Source organism: Colias croceus, chromosome 12, assembly GCF_905220415.1.
Source record: "Colias croceus chromosome 12, ilColCroc2.1".
Classification (NCBI taxonomy): domain Eukaryota; kingdom Metazoa; phylum Arthropoda; class Insecta; order Lepidoptera; family Pieridae; genus Colias; species Colias croceus.
This window is the reverse complement of record NC_059548.1, coordinates 10,291,382-10,307,237: the sequence shown is the minus strand read 5'-3', so window position 1 is coordinate 10,307,237 and position 15,856 is coordinate 10,291,382. Positions and strand designations below refer to the sequence as shown.

General features: G+C 32.5%; 1 protein-coding gene across 2 annotated transcripts in view; it reads right to left on the bottom strand.

Annotated features, from left to right (window-relative positions):
* Positions 1–15,856, bottom strand: part of LOC123696452 — a 46,927-nt gene that overhangs the window by 11,980 nt on the left and 19,091 nt on the right. For both annotated transcript variants that reach the window (XM_045642612.1, XM_045642613.1), the window contains exon 4: positions 6,449–6,542. In XM_045642612.1, the coding sequence (XP_045498568.1) occupies positions 6,449–6,542 (94 nt within the window). The remainder of the gene's footprint in view (positions 1–6,448; positions 6,543–15,856) is intronic.

Sequence of the window (15,856 nt, the reverse complement as noted above, 5' to 3'; positions counted from 1 at the left end):
CATGCGTGGAAAGTACGAAGGGAAATTTTGGCAATAATTTGCTGTATAACCCGCCTGACAAGAGATGGTGTAGCTTTTTAACCGATTTACTTTTTAAACTACTGTAAACTTTCAGAAACTAATTACGTTAGTAAATAATGAGGAATATGTAGAGAAGCTTATGATGGTGTAGAACTTATAGATATCAGTAAATACATTTCTTACATGATTAATTCAACGTGTACGTGTGAATGTAATAATTTGGTACTGCGTAATTTTAGACTAATAAATAGCCTATGAACAATTATCGCATGTATTTTTCTCATTAAATATATACTCTATCAGATTGTGACACTCTTTGATTACAAATAAATATAATTAATTACATATAGATGAGTCATTGTGTTAAAGATCATCATCATCATCAGCCCATATACGTTCCCACTGCTGGGACACGGGCCTCCTATGAGGGTACAGGCCATAATCCACCACGCTGGCCAAGTGCGGGTTGGCGGATGACACATGTCGTCGAACTTTTTAATTCTTCGACATGTCGGTTTCCTCACGATGTTTTCCTTCACCGTTCGAGCAGTGGTGATGTTACAACATGCGCAGATAAATTGAAAAATCAATTTATTTCCTGCGCGCTCGCCTGGTCTCGAACCACGGACTTATCGATTCGAAGTCCGAGGTCTCACCACTGAGCCACCACTGCTTGTGTGTTAAAGATACAATTTCGTATGAATTTGAATATTTGCTTCAATAGTTCACAAACAAGTTTTTATTAAGTTTTTATTTATAAAAACCTATTGCTGCATACAAAATCACCTATTTGAACTTGAACTCGAATAATTAAAAAAGTGAATCTTTGCTTAAAATAATCTGCAGTATGAAAACGAACTTTATTTCAACTTCTATTTCAAGCATCACTTTTAGGTCAACACGCTTTGACCATTTAAGCTTGTATTTAAACTTTATATCATCTATGTATTATATCAGCATATTTTGTTTCTACTTCAGGAATCAGGAACAGGCCTCATATGAAGATATTAAATATAGGAATTAATCCACCACGTTCACCACGATTGGTAGTTGTATCGTTTTGTAAATTTTTAATGAATTCTACTCTCCATTGAAACTCAACTAAAACTTATTTATAATATTCAAACATTTTTTTACGAGTTCGTAGCGTTTTTTAATCGACATAATATTACATAGAAAACAATGATGACAAATTGTTAAAGCACATATTCTATACAAGAGCCAGCAACGAACTCTGTACAATTTTCCATATAAAAAAGTGATGCCAAAGAATTGTTATGTCTTTGTGTAAACCCTTGACTCTAAGCACTAAGCCACATCTCTGAAAGGTCATTGAATTCAAATTTAACTTTAAGAATCATAAACATGACGTAGCCAATCATATTAATATTATTGTGCAGTGTGGCAGATATTAATGATGGATTTGGAAGTTAATTTTGGTTCGTAAAGTTAGACATTTATTGTGAATGAGAACGATGAATTTTCTTTATGGCTTTTTTATTTGTTTTCTGTCCTTAATTTTATACCACTTTTATTTATTGAATAAATTAATTGGAATATTAAACCTGTAAAATAATATGAAGAGACGCTTTATAATAATAGAATGTCAATCAATGTTCAAATAGGAAAGTGCCGTCTTTTCCACTTATTTGAACTACATCAATCTACACTTAGCAAGTCTAATTTCACCCAGATCTTTTATTGTAGTAGTATTATTTCTTTGGGCGTAATTGTGTAATCAAAATATCGTCATCTTCATCAAAAACAAAAGAGATAAGGATAAGACTCAAAAAGCAAGACATTTAAATATCATATTATTAACAATAAAAAAAAATACATTATTTAATCGAAGTGTTTTTATAAAAATCCTGCATACACATTTGTTATCCTTTTTACTTTTTGTAAGCTTACAAAAAATACACATAAACTTTAGTATTATTATTACACATATATATATTACAATAAATAATTTGGTTACTTAAAAAAATATTCCAAAATACCAAATCAGAATTTCGCGCACCATATTCGGTCGTATCGTCATTAATGCACTAATGTGAAAAAATGTCCTTGTGTGTATCGCGTGTGTGTATGTGTGTGAGTGTGAAGCCGGTCATTATTCGTAAGTACTAGAGGATAGGAACACTGTACATATAGATTTCGGGGGTACAGTGCACCCAGAAGGTTTAAATTACGAGTAAAATATTTAAAATGATTATTTTCCATGATATTCTTTTTTCGCGTTTTGGTTGCGCGTTTTATATCACGTGACCGCCTATTCAGATAAATTTCCAACTTCTGTTTCAACCCTTTATATTTTATTTCGCGAGAAGTATCTTTCGTCTTTACAAAAAGTGCTTTGTTGGTATTGTTCTTTATATAATATACTATTTTTCACAAACTAGTAAGTGAGAAACAAGCGAAACCACGAATTAAACCTAGTATATTACAGCATAGTATTTCTAGGCATTAATTCCGGTCCAAAAACTATCGCTACGAAATTGTTTAAAAGTTCGGGGTCATTGACATTCATTGTTCACTCGGAAAAAATTTTCAACCGTAAATTTCTGCTTCAATATCAATATTACAACCAAATTACAACCCTATGAGTTATGACTGAGCCTTAACTAAATATATACCTAATAGAGGTTGAATTGTGTGTATGTAAGAGGTACCCCTTTTTTTTTTTTTTTTTTAACGTGAGGAAATTCTCATGAATACCGGCTGCTTCGGGGGCAGCAGCACGGTTATGTCAGACTCATACTGACTAAAACCTCACGGTGGCCTACTTCCACGCAAGTAAAGAGGGGATCCCGGGATCTCCGGTGGGAACGCTCACGGTACCCCTCGCGCGCCTGCCATTGGCAATCTACTCGTATGTAGTCGCGAATATGCATTTTTATATTAAATAAACCATACCCCATGTGACTGGTTATATTTTTATTTTGTCCCAACAATAACATATCGAGGCGCTTTCTCTACCAGGCAAGCTGGCTGGCTTTAATGTAAGTACATATGTACTCCTTAGAAATAATCATATAAATAATTAGTGTTGTTACACATATAATGAATGTACTAGCTTTCCGCCCGCGGCTTCCCTCGCGCAGTCAACGAAATACCCGCATAGTTCCCGTTCCCGTGGGATTTCCGTGATAAAACCTATGTCCCTGGATAAAAATTAGCCTATGTCCTTTCTCGGGTATCAAAATATCTCTATACCAAATTTCATGCAAATTGGTTCAGTAGTTAAGGCGTGATTGAGTAACAGACAGACAGAGTTACTTTCGCATATTTTATAATATTAGTAATTAGTATGGATGTACATATTTATACATACATGACATTATTTTTTTTCCTTATATATTTACAAAACATATTTTGGAGATACTTCAACGTAACACGCGACATAAAATAAAATCAAATTTAATTTAACTTTACAGCCCCTTGACTTAGCAGCTTTGCTTAAATCTAACTTCAAAGGAAAAGTTCAGTTTTTAAATTGAAATGCAAATTTGTGAAATAAACCTCGTTTCTTTTGGTAACTTTAGCTTAACTTTATCGTATTTAGTAAATGTTATAACTTATAAGTTAATGCGGGTATTTGTATATTTTTTTTTCAAATAAATTAACACACAAGTATATAAACACGACTGGCCTAGCTGGCCTGTAATCAAAATAGAGCTTCCGGACTGGAAACATGTAGTTAACTATTAGGTCCATTATTTCCATTATTAAGCTATTGAAATAGTTATTAAGTAAATAACGGGGCATTACAATGTATATAAGACCACTGTAACTAAAACAGAATAAACAATTTTACAACTAAAACTATAATAGAAAATTATCCCTTAAACATGATCGAAGTCACGATAAAAATTAGTTTCCAAAGTCACATACACAACTTGTGCTGCAAACTGTACACGGCTTACACACACGCACACGCGCACAAACTTCCAAAATCGGTCGTTCAGCGCATAGGTCAAGCGCACTCTTGCATCTCTCTCACACTCGTGTAGGAGAGCGAGATAGGTGTATTGTCTAAAGAGCTTGCAGAAATGCAGTTTGGCCAATGGGATACGCAAAAAACACAGTTTTTTGATACAATAGGTAGTGCAATGCTTTAAATCTAAACTACGAAGTCTTAGTTGTATGATGTTTAGCAAGGTGCTATTTGATTACAGCAAAATATCCTTTTTGAAAATAATTACATACTCATAATTACTATATCATATTAAAAAATTACCGTTATTTTTAAAGTTCACGTTATTTACTACATATGTTTGTTAAAAATAATTTATTGAAGCACCTCTAAATTATGACGTACTTAACGAAAAAATAAATGCTTATTTGTGGGTTTAAAAAGGGAGCTTTCACATTGCTTCCAAACAGTTTAAAATTTTGAATTACATACAACTCACATAAAACTTCTTGATAGAAATGCAACGGTATTAGATTATGAAAGAAAACTATATTCACTTCACTAAATGTTATAGTAATGCACACAATGTCAGGGGCGTCCGCTAATAAAATTTAAACTAGCTTTACTAAAAGGAAACTTGGCTAATTCTTTAATCGTGTAACCCAAGCTTTCGTCAAATGAAAAGATTCTTCCGTTAAAAGAACTAAAAAAACTGAGCTAAAAGCTATCCATTGTTCTCCGGATCTTTTCCAACCCTATTAGGATACTTTTGCTCATCTTTCACTCGATGGAAATCCTTTGAAACTTTAAATATTACATTTAGCAATGGACAAAAATGTTCCTCAGTCCCAGTCCTAGTTTAATTACTCTAGATCATTTATGACTTTCTTCGCGATAGATAATAAAAATCTGCGATCTTATAATTTAAAAATACTAGGTAACTAGTTACTGTTTATCTCAGCCATCTTGCCCAAGCCACGAAAAAAGTTGTTAAAATTGGTGAAGTCGTTTAGCAGCTATTCAATACAAAAAGACAAACACAAAGTGTAGTCAGCACTCAGCAGATCTACTTTATATCTATCGAATCGGCTTAAAAGTTTTTAAAGTATTTTAAGAGAATTTGTCTTATAATTAGTGAGATAACTCTCCAAACGATATCGTTTGTAATTATAATTAAAGAAAATTAGTTAAAGAAAAACTTGTAATTCTTCTTCTAATAATATTATCTCTGTAAATTCTCAATGGAAGTAAGAGGAATTACCAGTTTCCGAATAAAACGGACTAAATACGTTACGCCTGCGGAAATATAATAGCAAAGCCGACTCAATGCTGAATGCTATTGTATATTGTCAGGAGAAAATTAATTACACTTCCGATGTCTTATCACGTCTTATTGTATGAGATTCTAATAATGGATTCCTGTGACGACTTTCTATTATCACCTCCTATCCAATATATATACGGAAATCCATAATAGATAGAAATATATTAACAAATACAAAGCTTTTGAGCACTTCTAGTAAAAGCTGAATGTTTTTAACCGACTTCAAAAAAAAGGAGGAGGTTATCAATTCGGCCGGTATATTTTTTTTTTTTTTTTATGTATGTACACCGATTACTCCGAGGTTTCTGAACCGATTTACGTGATTCTTTTTTTGTTCGATGCGGGATGGTGTCGAATTGGTCCCATAAAAATTTTATTCGGATAGGCCCAGTAGTTTTTATTTTATGAGCATTTTTGTCTGTAGGTATTTGTAAATTTTGCAAGTGCAAGTTTGAAGTCGGTTGTTTTTAACGCAGTTATCACTTGTTGTAATTTTAAACAGTTAATAGTGTACGTATAATGTAGTAGTTCGTATAGTGTAGGGATTGTTACAGCAATTTACGAGATTTCAATCGAAACCACTTCATAATTTATACCTTTCAATAATGTTTATTATTCAGTAACACTATGCTTTGTAAAATATATCTATAATTTATTGAACAATAACCTTATAATTTAACTAGTTTGAACTTGCTGTTCTGTACGTTATTAGTAGGTACTTAGGTACATTATACAGCGTTTCTTTCACAATATACTATAACACATTGCTTTGATGAAGGAATTTTTAATACCTAGAGGTTTTTAATCGATGAAAATATTTTATCTAAACATAATCAATAAGATTAGTTATTACATTTTTTGTCTCTTTAACCATGAGTTTCTTCGCGCTTATATTATATGAATAATGGCGACTGCTACCAATTTGAGTATGTTTTTCGTAAAATCATTATTTAAATCACGTGAGTGAAGTTACAATTAAAAATGTTGTGTGGTTTTATGAAACCACGGTAAAAGTGAAACTTTTTTTCACACTATAGGTAGACATTTAACTAAAAATTATCGTGTTTGTACGATAATTATTAATTATCGTACGTATCGTGCGTCACGCGACATGCGCTACACAGACCAAAAAGTTTGGTTTTTTAAACTTTTGTAATAAAAGTTTCACTTTAAAATAAAAGTCTTACCTGTTGATTATTTTCATTCTTATCACTGCTGATAGAGACAGACGACTCGGATGTCTTTTTCGCACACCCGGGACACCAGCGGCGGCACATGCATCTTTAAACAAAATAATATTATTTAAAATTCAAAATGGCATTTACATGGAAAAAAAACTTATTTGTTCTAAAAAAATGATCACTTTTGTATATTAATTAATAAAAGATTCCATCCTATTTATAAACCCGCGGTATATAAATAACTAAAACTCATGAAAATCGATAAACCTGAATAATTTTCAGTGCTTATTTACAAACGCAGTTACGAGAATTTAATAATAATACCTACATATTTTATATTTTTATGTTAATTGCAATAAGGTTAACTTCAATAACAATAGACGTTACTACATATAATAATAACTAAATAGTAGATAGATATATATTTAACTATAATATACCCTATATCTAATATATAAAAATCAATGCCACTTTTCGTTGTAATTCCATAACTCGAGAACGGCTGAACCGATTTCGATAATTCTTTTTTTATTATATTCCTTGAAGTACGAGGATGGTTCTTATGTAGAGAAAACGTTAATATGTACCACGGGCGAAGCCGGGGCGGACCGCTAGTATAATATATATCACAAATTTATAATCAACTTAGCGACATATTAGGTATTACATATATATCGTATTTCCTAAAAAAAATACCCACCGTCGGAAATCACTGGAATATTGTGACAAATCCACCTGAAACTACTTCAAACTAGGTCCAATGACAGGAAATTAGAAATCAACTCGACTCGTTAGCAAACCCAATCGACACTGCTGCGTTTTGGCGCGAAGCCAGCGTTATCGAAACAGATTAAAAATTTAGTACAGTTTTTGATGACTGGCAATAAAAATATTGTGCCAACATGTGTATTGTGGACACAATTGTGGACTTTTATTGGTTTGAATCTGAGGTTTGAATAGCGAACGAATGTAAGTTTTTTTTTTATTTTTATTTCATGCCTTATGAAGTAATGTTTTAAAAATTTAATGTAGGCCAGAATTTATCATCCTAAACAGTCCACTACAGGTAAATTAGCTTGGAGAAATTTTTGCATATGTAGTGGTGTGTATATTACTCAGATCTTAGAGCGCGTTTCCACTATATCGTTCTGGCCTATACAAAAATGTTTCGATATCCTAACATTACTATTTAATTTTATACTTATTCCTATCAACACTTTTGTTTTCAATAAAAACAACTTTTAATTTGAAAGAAAATGGTTTTGACTTTATAAAAAAAATATATCATTCAATTTCACGTCCTTGAGCAAACGACAAGGCGACTACCGTGAAACAATAAAATATCGTGTCCATTATAATTTGTTTCATAATTAATATTTGACCATAATAATTACGAAACAAAACAAATAAATAAATCGTCACTTGATAGTGGAAAGTGGAAACACGCACAAAACCAGAATAAACCAGTTTACGCTGTCCGCAGGTGCCAGATGCAGTTGTTTGGTACCGTTAGAACATAAAGCACGTACATTTCATTCAAAAATTATAATTATTATGTACGTAGTTTAATTGATAAAGGAGAATGACCACGGGTGGTATCGGTAAAATTTGAGTTGTGCCACGTAGGTATTCGTGATATTGTTAATTCCTATTTGTATTTATATAATGATCATATGTGTCACTATTAAGTCTTAAATAAACCGGATAAATTGAAATAATATTAAAAGTTTGTGTTTTGAAACATATATGACCACGTATGGAATCGGTAAAATACTAATTGTGTCACGTGTTCGTGATATTGTTAATTCCTATTTGTATTTATAATGATCATATTTATCACTATTAAGTCGTAATTATACCAAATAAATAGAATAAAAGTAAAAGTTTTTGTTTTGACACATATATCTATCTCTCTTGCAAGCGTCCTGCGTCTTATGTCATAGTTTCTATTTGAAATGAATCTTGAATGAATGTGTTCGACGCAATGTTCGACGTAATTTATTTTGAAATAGGTAATGTTTATTACGATTTACTTTTCACATTTGTCTTTGTAAATTAAAATATTACCTATGTAATAAATGTAAAACTTAACGTTCATCGTTAGTTTAAACTCGATAAAGTATTTTTTGAAGTGTTGAATAAAACTATTGTTTTATTTTTATTGTCGCGAACTGCGGCTTATTTATAAGTATAAAAACTTTAATCGTTTCTAAAAGTACTAACATCAAGCTTTAAATTGAGCTATATTTCATCTTGACACAATAAGTTTGATTGCGATACCAAGTGCCATAGTCACTTGGGCAATCTCCTTTTGTATTTGTTGATTGTTGTTATTATTTGTTATTATTGTTATAATATTTGTTGAAGTGTTTAATTTGTGTGTAAGTGTTGTAACTTTATATTGTTAATTCAAAATGGCTCCAGTGTTAAAACATGGTCGAGGCAAGCCTTTGACTTCTCAAACTAAAGAATTAAACTTTAATGTCGTTTCTTTTTAAGGTTAGTAAATTTTTCATTTTAGTAACATTGTCATTTTGTAAAAGTTATACGTATGTTAAATGTGCAAATATTAAATTAAAGTCTCATCTTTTTCAGAGGAGAAACACATATAGTTTAATTTAAAATCCCATATATATATATAATATATATATACCTATATAATATATAAATACCAACTTGGGCACTAAGTTGATCCAGCCCGACTGCCGTGCATTCCTGACTCCACCTTTTCCCCCATATTACTCAACTCCGGTTGTATAGATCTTGCCCGGAGTGGCAACGGCGCAAATTTTTGGGCGATGTTGCCAAACGTATTCGTGGAGAAGTTGATATACTCAACATTTTTATTGCTAAGATCTCGAACTGAATCGACTCCGTAACGGTCGAATTTCAGAAACCCATAAACACTTGTTGGCTCCGTTTTATATACCAAATCCAAAGTCGTATGTTGATCAGATCCATTTATATTATCAAAATTACAGCTTTATTTGATCCGACAAAACGAAACTGTATATTAAGTAACGTAGATTAATTTTTCGTAAACACTACAGTATTTGTTGGCTCCGTACACAAACATATTATAGTTAGTTAATGTTCTATACATTGCTAAATCCGCCTAGACTAGACGAACTCGACTCCGTAACGGTTCAAATTTTGAAATGCTCAAACACTTCTTGACTTCGTTTTATATACCAAATCATAAGTCGTATGTTGATCTGTTCCATTTATATGCACTTGCATGACATTGACATGGGGATATGAAATTAGGGCTAACAAAAAATCTCCTGAGTTTTATGGAAGTTGAAGAAGTCGACCGTAATTCAATTGAAACTTATAGAAAATGTTGTGAAACTAAAAATACGGAATCCTAAAAAGATAGATATTTACGAACCTTTCGTCATACAGCGACGGTGATAATTCTCAAGTAGTATGCATCCTACAAATAACAACCTACCTCTTGAATCATCAGTAAATATCAAGATAATTATCATAATATTTATTGACGTGTAGCGTTCGCCTTTGCCCTGATTCTGATATAATAATTAAAATGTTAGATTTAGGTCAAACAAATGACGACTCATATTCCTGCACAAATTATCCATTGCGGAGTAAATATGAGTGTACGCAGATCGCCAACACGTTTAACCAGCAGTGGTGCAGTGGGTACTGCCGGTGGATCGCATCCCGATCTATCGAAGCTAAGTTCGTTTTCTACGAGTTCTACGCCAATGATACTCAAATACATTACTTGAAAAATATGTATGCTCAAATGAACAAAATAGTAAACAAAATTTATGAAAACATTTCTGAGGTAAAAACACAAATTACCGAAATTAAATCGTCCAACGAACAATCTTTGAATTTAATTCGCCAAAATACGAATCAAATCAATGAAATTAAGTCATCAGTATGTATGATAATTACTAAACAAAACATATTGAAGAGTACTATTTCTCAATTAGAATCCCAGATAAACCAGGGTGAGAGTAAAATAAAATTACTGAAATTAAATCTTCAATCAATAAATCAGTCAGCTATGAGCCAACCCATCGGGTTTTACGTCTAAAAATCAACTTCATATAAATTAAAACTTAATCAAGGAACTACGGGACAGAAAGAGCCGCGAAAAAAATGTAATTTTTGCTGGTTTCCCAGAATTGACATCTTATAACTCAGAGGAGAGGAAATCTAAAGACAACTACGAAATTTTAAAAATTACCTCACTAATAAGTTCAGATCTACCGAAGCCAGTAAAAATATATAATTATAAATAAGCTTAAAAACTTACTTCAAACTGTAGTACAGGTCTTGATGGTATTACAAAAGCAATTAAATGCATAAAAGAAAAATTAAATCATACCTTAAGCGACTGTTTTAACCAAGCCATAATTCAAAGACGTTTTCCGGACTCGTTAAAAATAGCGAAGGTAACTCCTATCTATAAGAGTGGCTCAAAATTTGAACCTGGTAACTATAGGCCAATTTCGGTTTTGCCAGTATTGTCAAAAATATTGGAGAAGATTTTACTCACGAGATTAGAAAAATATTTAGACTCATTTAATTTTATTTCAGTGCGTCAATACGGATTTAAGCCAAAAAGTAACACTCTGTCAGCGACTATGGACCTAACTATTAAAATAAAACAGAACATTGACGCAAACAATATAGTTTTGGTAGTGTTTATTGACCTACAAAAGGCCTTCGATACCGTTTCTCACGAACTTTTAATAAAGAAATTAACATCCATTAACATTAATGGTAAAGCACTAGATATGCTGCAATCATATTTAAAAAAATCGATAAATATTTCACAAATAGTTAAAATAGATAACCACGATAGAATTCCCTTACCAATTACATGTGGCAACTGGCATACATGGTTCGATTCTAGGCCCATTGCTTTTTTTAATTTATATTAATAATTTACAAGATTTAAAGCTAAATGGTCACCTAACACTTTATGCGGATGACACTTGTCTGTTTTATTTTGTTCCCTCTATACATGACATGATAGCGCAAGCACAAAATGAATTAAATAAATGGTTTCAATGCAATCTCCTAAAAATAAATACATATATCTAAATTCAAAGCTCATAACAAAATTATTCCACCATACGCTCCATTTAAAATTAACGGTGTTGTATTAGAACATAAAACCCACGAGAAATAACCTAGATTTGCGAATCAGCAGCTCTCTGAAATGGAATTATCACATCGACCATCTAAAAAATAAATTATCAGCACTTCTTAGATCTCTGCGTAATATTACTTCTTGCATACCTCATAAATTACGCCACACCATCTACAACACGTTAGTATAGCCGCACCAAGTATTTAATAGAATAATGTATTTAATAGAAGTCTGGGGGAGTGCTTACAAAAATAAATTAGCGCCACTCCAAATTTTACAAAATAAAATCATTAAAACTATCTTTAACTATCCTTTTTTAACTTCTACAAATAAAATCTACGACGACACTAAAATAATGAATTTAAAACAATTATACTTTTATAATACGTGTATGTTCATCCGCAAAGCGCTACATAAAAACATAAATACAAATATTATAATCTCAACATCAAATCGCCACTATCCTTATAGACGAACTAGCTATCTTGCCCTCCCGAAGATCCGAACAAATTATGGAAGGCGAACTACAACATACGTTTCTATAACGGGAATAAATGTCTTTAAGACTTCAAATGTTTAAGGCCGCAAGCGACCAATGGCTGAGCTCGGTGGGCTCTGATTGGCTCATTTGAATCGGATCAACAAGAGCTAAAACGCAAAAAAGGTGGATTTGTATAAAAAGCACGTAATTATTATTATTACTGATGGTGACACTTGTGGCTCCGTTCGGATCCACATACGGACGGTGGTGTGGCAATGGATCCACAAATACCAACCGGATCAACAAGTGAAAACGGATCAAATAATTACTAACTATATGGCACGTTTGATCAACATAGTGCCCATGGAGATATCTATATATATATAATATATATATAATATATATATATATATATAATATTATATATATATATATATTATATATATATATTATATATATATAAATACCAACTTGGGCACTAAGTTGATCCAGCCCGACTACCGTGCATTCCTGACTCCACCTTTTCCCCGATATTACTCGACTCCGGTTGCATAGATCTTGCCCGGAGTGGCAACGGCGCAAATATTTGAGCGATGTTGCCAAACGTATTCATGGAGAAATTGATATACTCAACATTTTTATTGCTAAGATCTTGAACTGAATCGACTCCGTAACGGCCGAAATTCAGAAACCCATAAACACTTGTTGGCTCCGTTTTATATACCAAATCCAAAGTCGTATGTTGATCAGATCCTTTTATATCATCAAAATTACAGCTTTATTTGATCCGACAGAACGAAACTGTATATTAAGTAACGTAGATTAATTTTTCGTAAACACTACAGTATTTGTTGGCTCCGTACACAAACATATTATAGTTAGGTAATGTTCCATACATTGCTAAATCCGCCTAGACTAGACGAACTCGACTCAGTAACGGTTCAAATTTTGAAATGCTCAAACACTTCTTGACTCCGTTTTATATACCAAATCATAAGTCGTATGTTGATCTGTTCCATTTATATGCACTTGCATGACATTGACATGGAGATATGAAATTAGCAAAAATAGAGTTTTATGGAAGTTGAAGAAGTCGACCGTAATTCAATTGAAACTTATAGAAAACGTTGTGAAACCAAAAATACGGAACCCTAAAAAGATATATATTTGGACGAACCTTTCGTCATACAGTGACGGTGATAATTCTCAAGTAGTATGCAACCTACAAATAACAACCTACCACTTGAATCAGGGCAACTCTTTCGCGAATGCTACACGTGATCCGTCAATATTTACTATCGGATCACGATATTTATTGACGTGTAGGGTAGTGTATTGACGGATCAAAATATATCGCTGGATTTCTGGAAATCCTTGTGATCTGATCCCAGGACCTAGATCGCTATATTTATCTTGCCGTCAGTATTGATGGTGTAGGGTGTGCTGTGATCTCTCCCGAGATACATCAGTAAATATCAAGATAATTATCATAATACTAGCTTTCCGCCCGCGGCTTCGCCCGCGTTTTCAGAGAAAACCCCGCATAGTTCCCTTTCCCGTGGGATTTCCGGGATAAAACCTATCCTATCTCTCAAGTTGGATCGAACTGCACATGGTGTGCGAATTTTTTTATAATCGGTTAAGTGGTTTAGGAGTCCATTGAGGACAAACATTGTGACACGAGATTTATATAATATATTAAGATAAGATAAGATAAGATTTGTTGACGTGTGCGTTCGCCTTTGCCCAGATTCTGACATCAATCTGATAAAATAATTACTGCCGGTGGATTGCATCGCGATCTATCGAAGCTAAGTTCGTTTTCTACGAGTTCTACGCCAACTGATACTCAAATTACTTACAAAAAAATGGAAACAACCGCTAGAACAAGATTGCAGATTTAGTGATGATATGACGGATATTCGGTCGGAGTTGAGCCGTATTTATTACTTGAAAAATATGTATGCTTAAATAAACAAATAGTAAACAAAATTCATGAAATCATTTCTGAGGTAAAAATACAAATTACCGAAATTAAATCGTCGAACGAACAATCTTTGAATTTAATTCGCCAAAATACGAATCAAATCAATTAAATTAAGTCATCAGCATGTATGATAATTACTGAACAAAACATATTGAAGAGTACTATTTCTCAATTAGAATCCCAGATAAACCAGGGTGAGAGTAAAATAAAATCACTGGAATTAAATCTTCAATCAATAAATCAGTCAGCCAACCCATCGGGTTTTACGTCTAAAAATCAACTTCATATAAATTAAAACTTAATCTAAAAAAAATGTAATTTTTACTGGTTTCCCAGAATCAAATCTCTTATAACTCAGAGGAGAGGAAATCTAAAGACAACTACGAAATTTTAAAAATTACCTCACTAATAAGTTCAGACCTACCGAAGCCAGTAAAAATATATAATTATAAATAACCTTAATTCAAACTGTAGTACAGGTCTTGATGGTATTACTACAAAAGCAATTAAATGCATCAAAGAAAAATTAAATCATACCTTAAGCGACTGTTTTAACCAAGCCATAAGTCAAAGACGTTTTCCGGACTCGTTAAAAATAGCGAAGGTAACTCCTATCTATAACAGTGAGCATTCGGTTTTGCCAGTAATGTGAAAATATTGGAGAAGGTTTTACACACGAGATTACAAAAATATTTAGACTCATTTAATTTTATTTCAGTGCGTCAATACGGATTTAAGCCAAAAAGTAACACTCTGTCAGCGACTATGGACCTAACTATTAAAATAAAACAGAACATTGACGCAAACAATATAGTTTTGGGAGTGTTTATTGACCTACAAAAGGCCTTCGATACCGTTTCTCACGAACTTTTAATAACAAAAAATTAACATCCATTAACATTAATGGTAAAGCACTAGATATGCTGAAATCATATTTAAAAAATCGATCACAAATAGTTAAAATAGATAACCACGATAGCATTCCCTTGCCAATTACAATATTACATACACCACAAGGTTCGATTCTAGGCCCATTGCTTTTTTTAATTTATATTAATAATTTACAAGATTTAAAGCTAAATGGTCACCTAACACTTTATGCGGATGACACCTGTCTGTTTTATTTTGGTCTCTCTATACATGACATGATAGCGCAAGCACACAATGAATTAAATAAATGGTTTCAATGCAATCTACTAAAAATAAATATATCTAAATTCAAAGCTCATAACAAAATTATTCCACCACACGCTCCACTTAAAATTAACGGTGTTGTATTAGAACATAAAACCCACGAGAAATAACCTAGATTTGCGAATCGGCAGCTCTCTGAAATGGAATTATCACATCGACCACCTAAAAAATAAATTATCAGCACTTCTTAGATCTCTGCGTAATGTAATATTACGCAGAGATCTTCTTGCATTTCTCATAAATTACGCCACACCATCTACAACACGTTAGTAAAGCCGCACTTAATGTATTTAATAGAAGTATGGGGGAGTGCTTACAAAAATAAATTAGCGCCACTCCAAATTTTACAAAATAAAATCATTAAAACTATCTTTAACTATGCTTTTTTAACTTCTACAAATAAAATCTATGACGATACTAAAATAATGAATTTAAAACAATTATACTTTTATAAGTAATACGTGTATGTTCATCCGCAAAGCGCTACATAAAAACAAATATTATAATCTCAACATCAAATCGCCACTATCCTAATAGACGAGCTAGTTATCTTGCCCTCCCGAAGATCCGAACAAATTATGGAAGGCGAACGGCAACATACGTTTCTATAACGGGAATAAA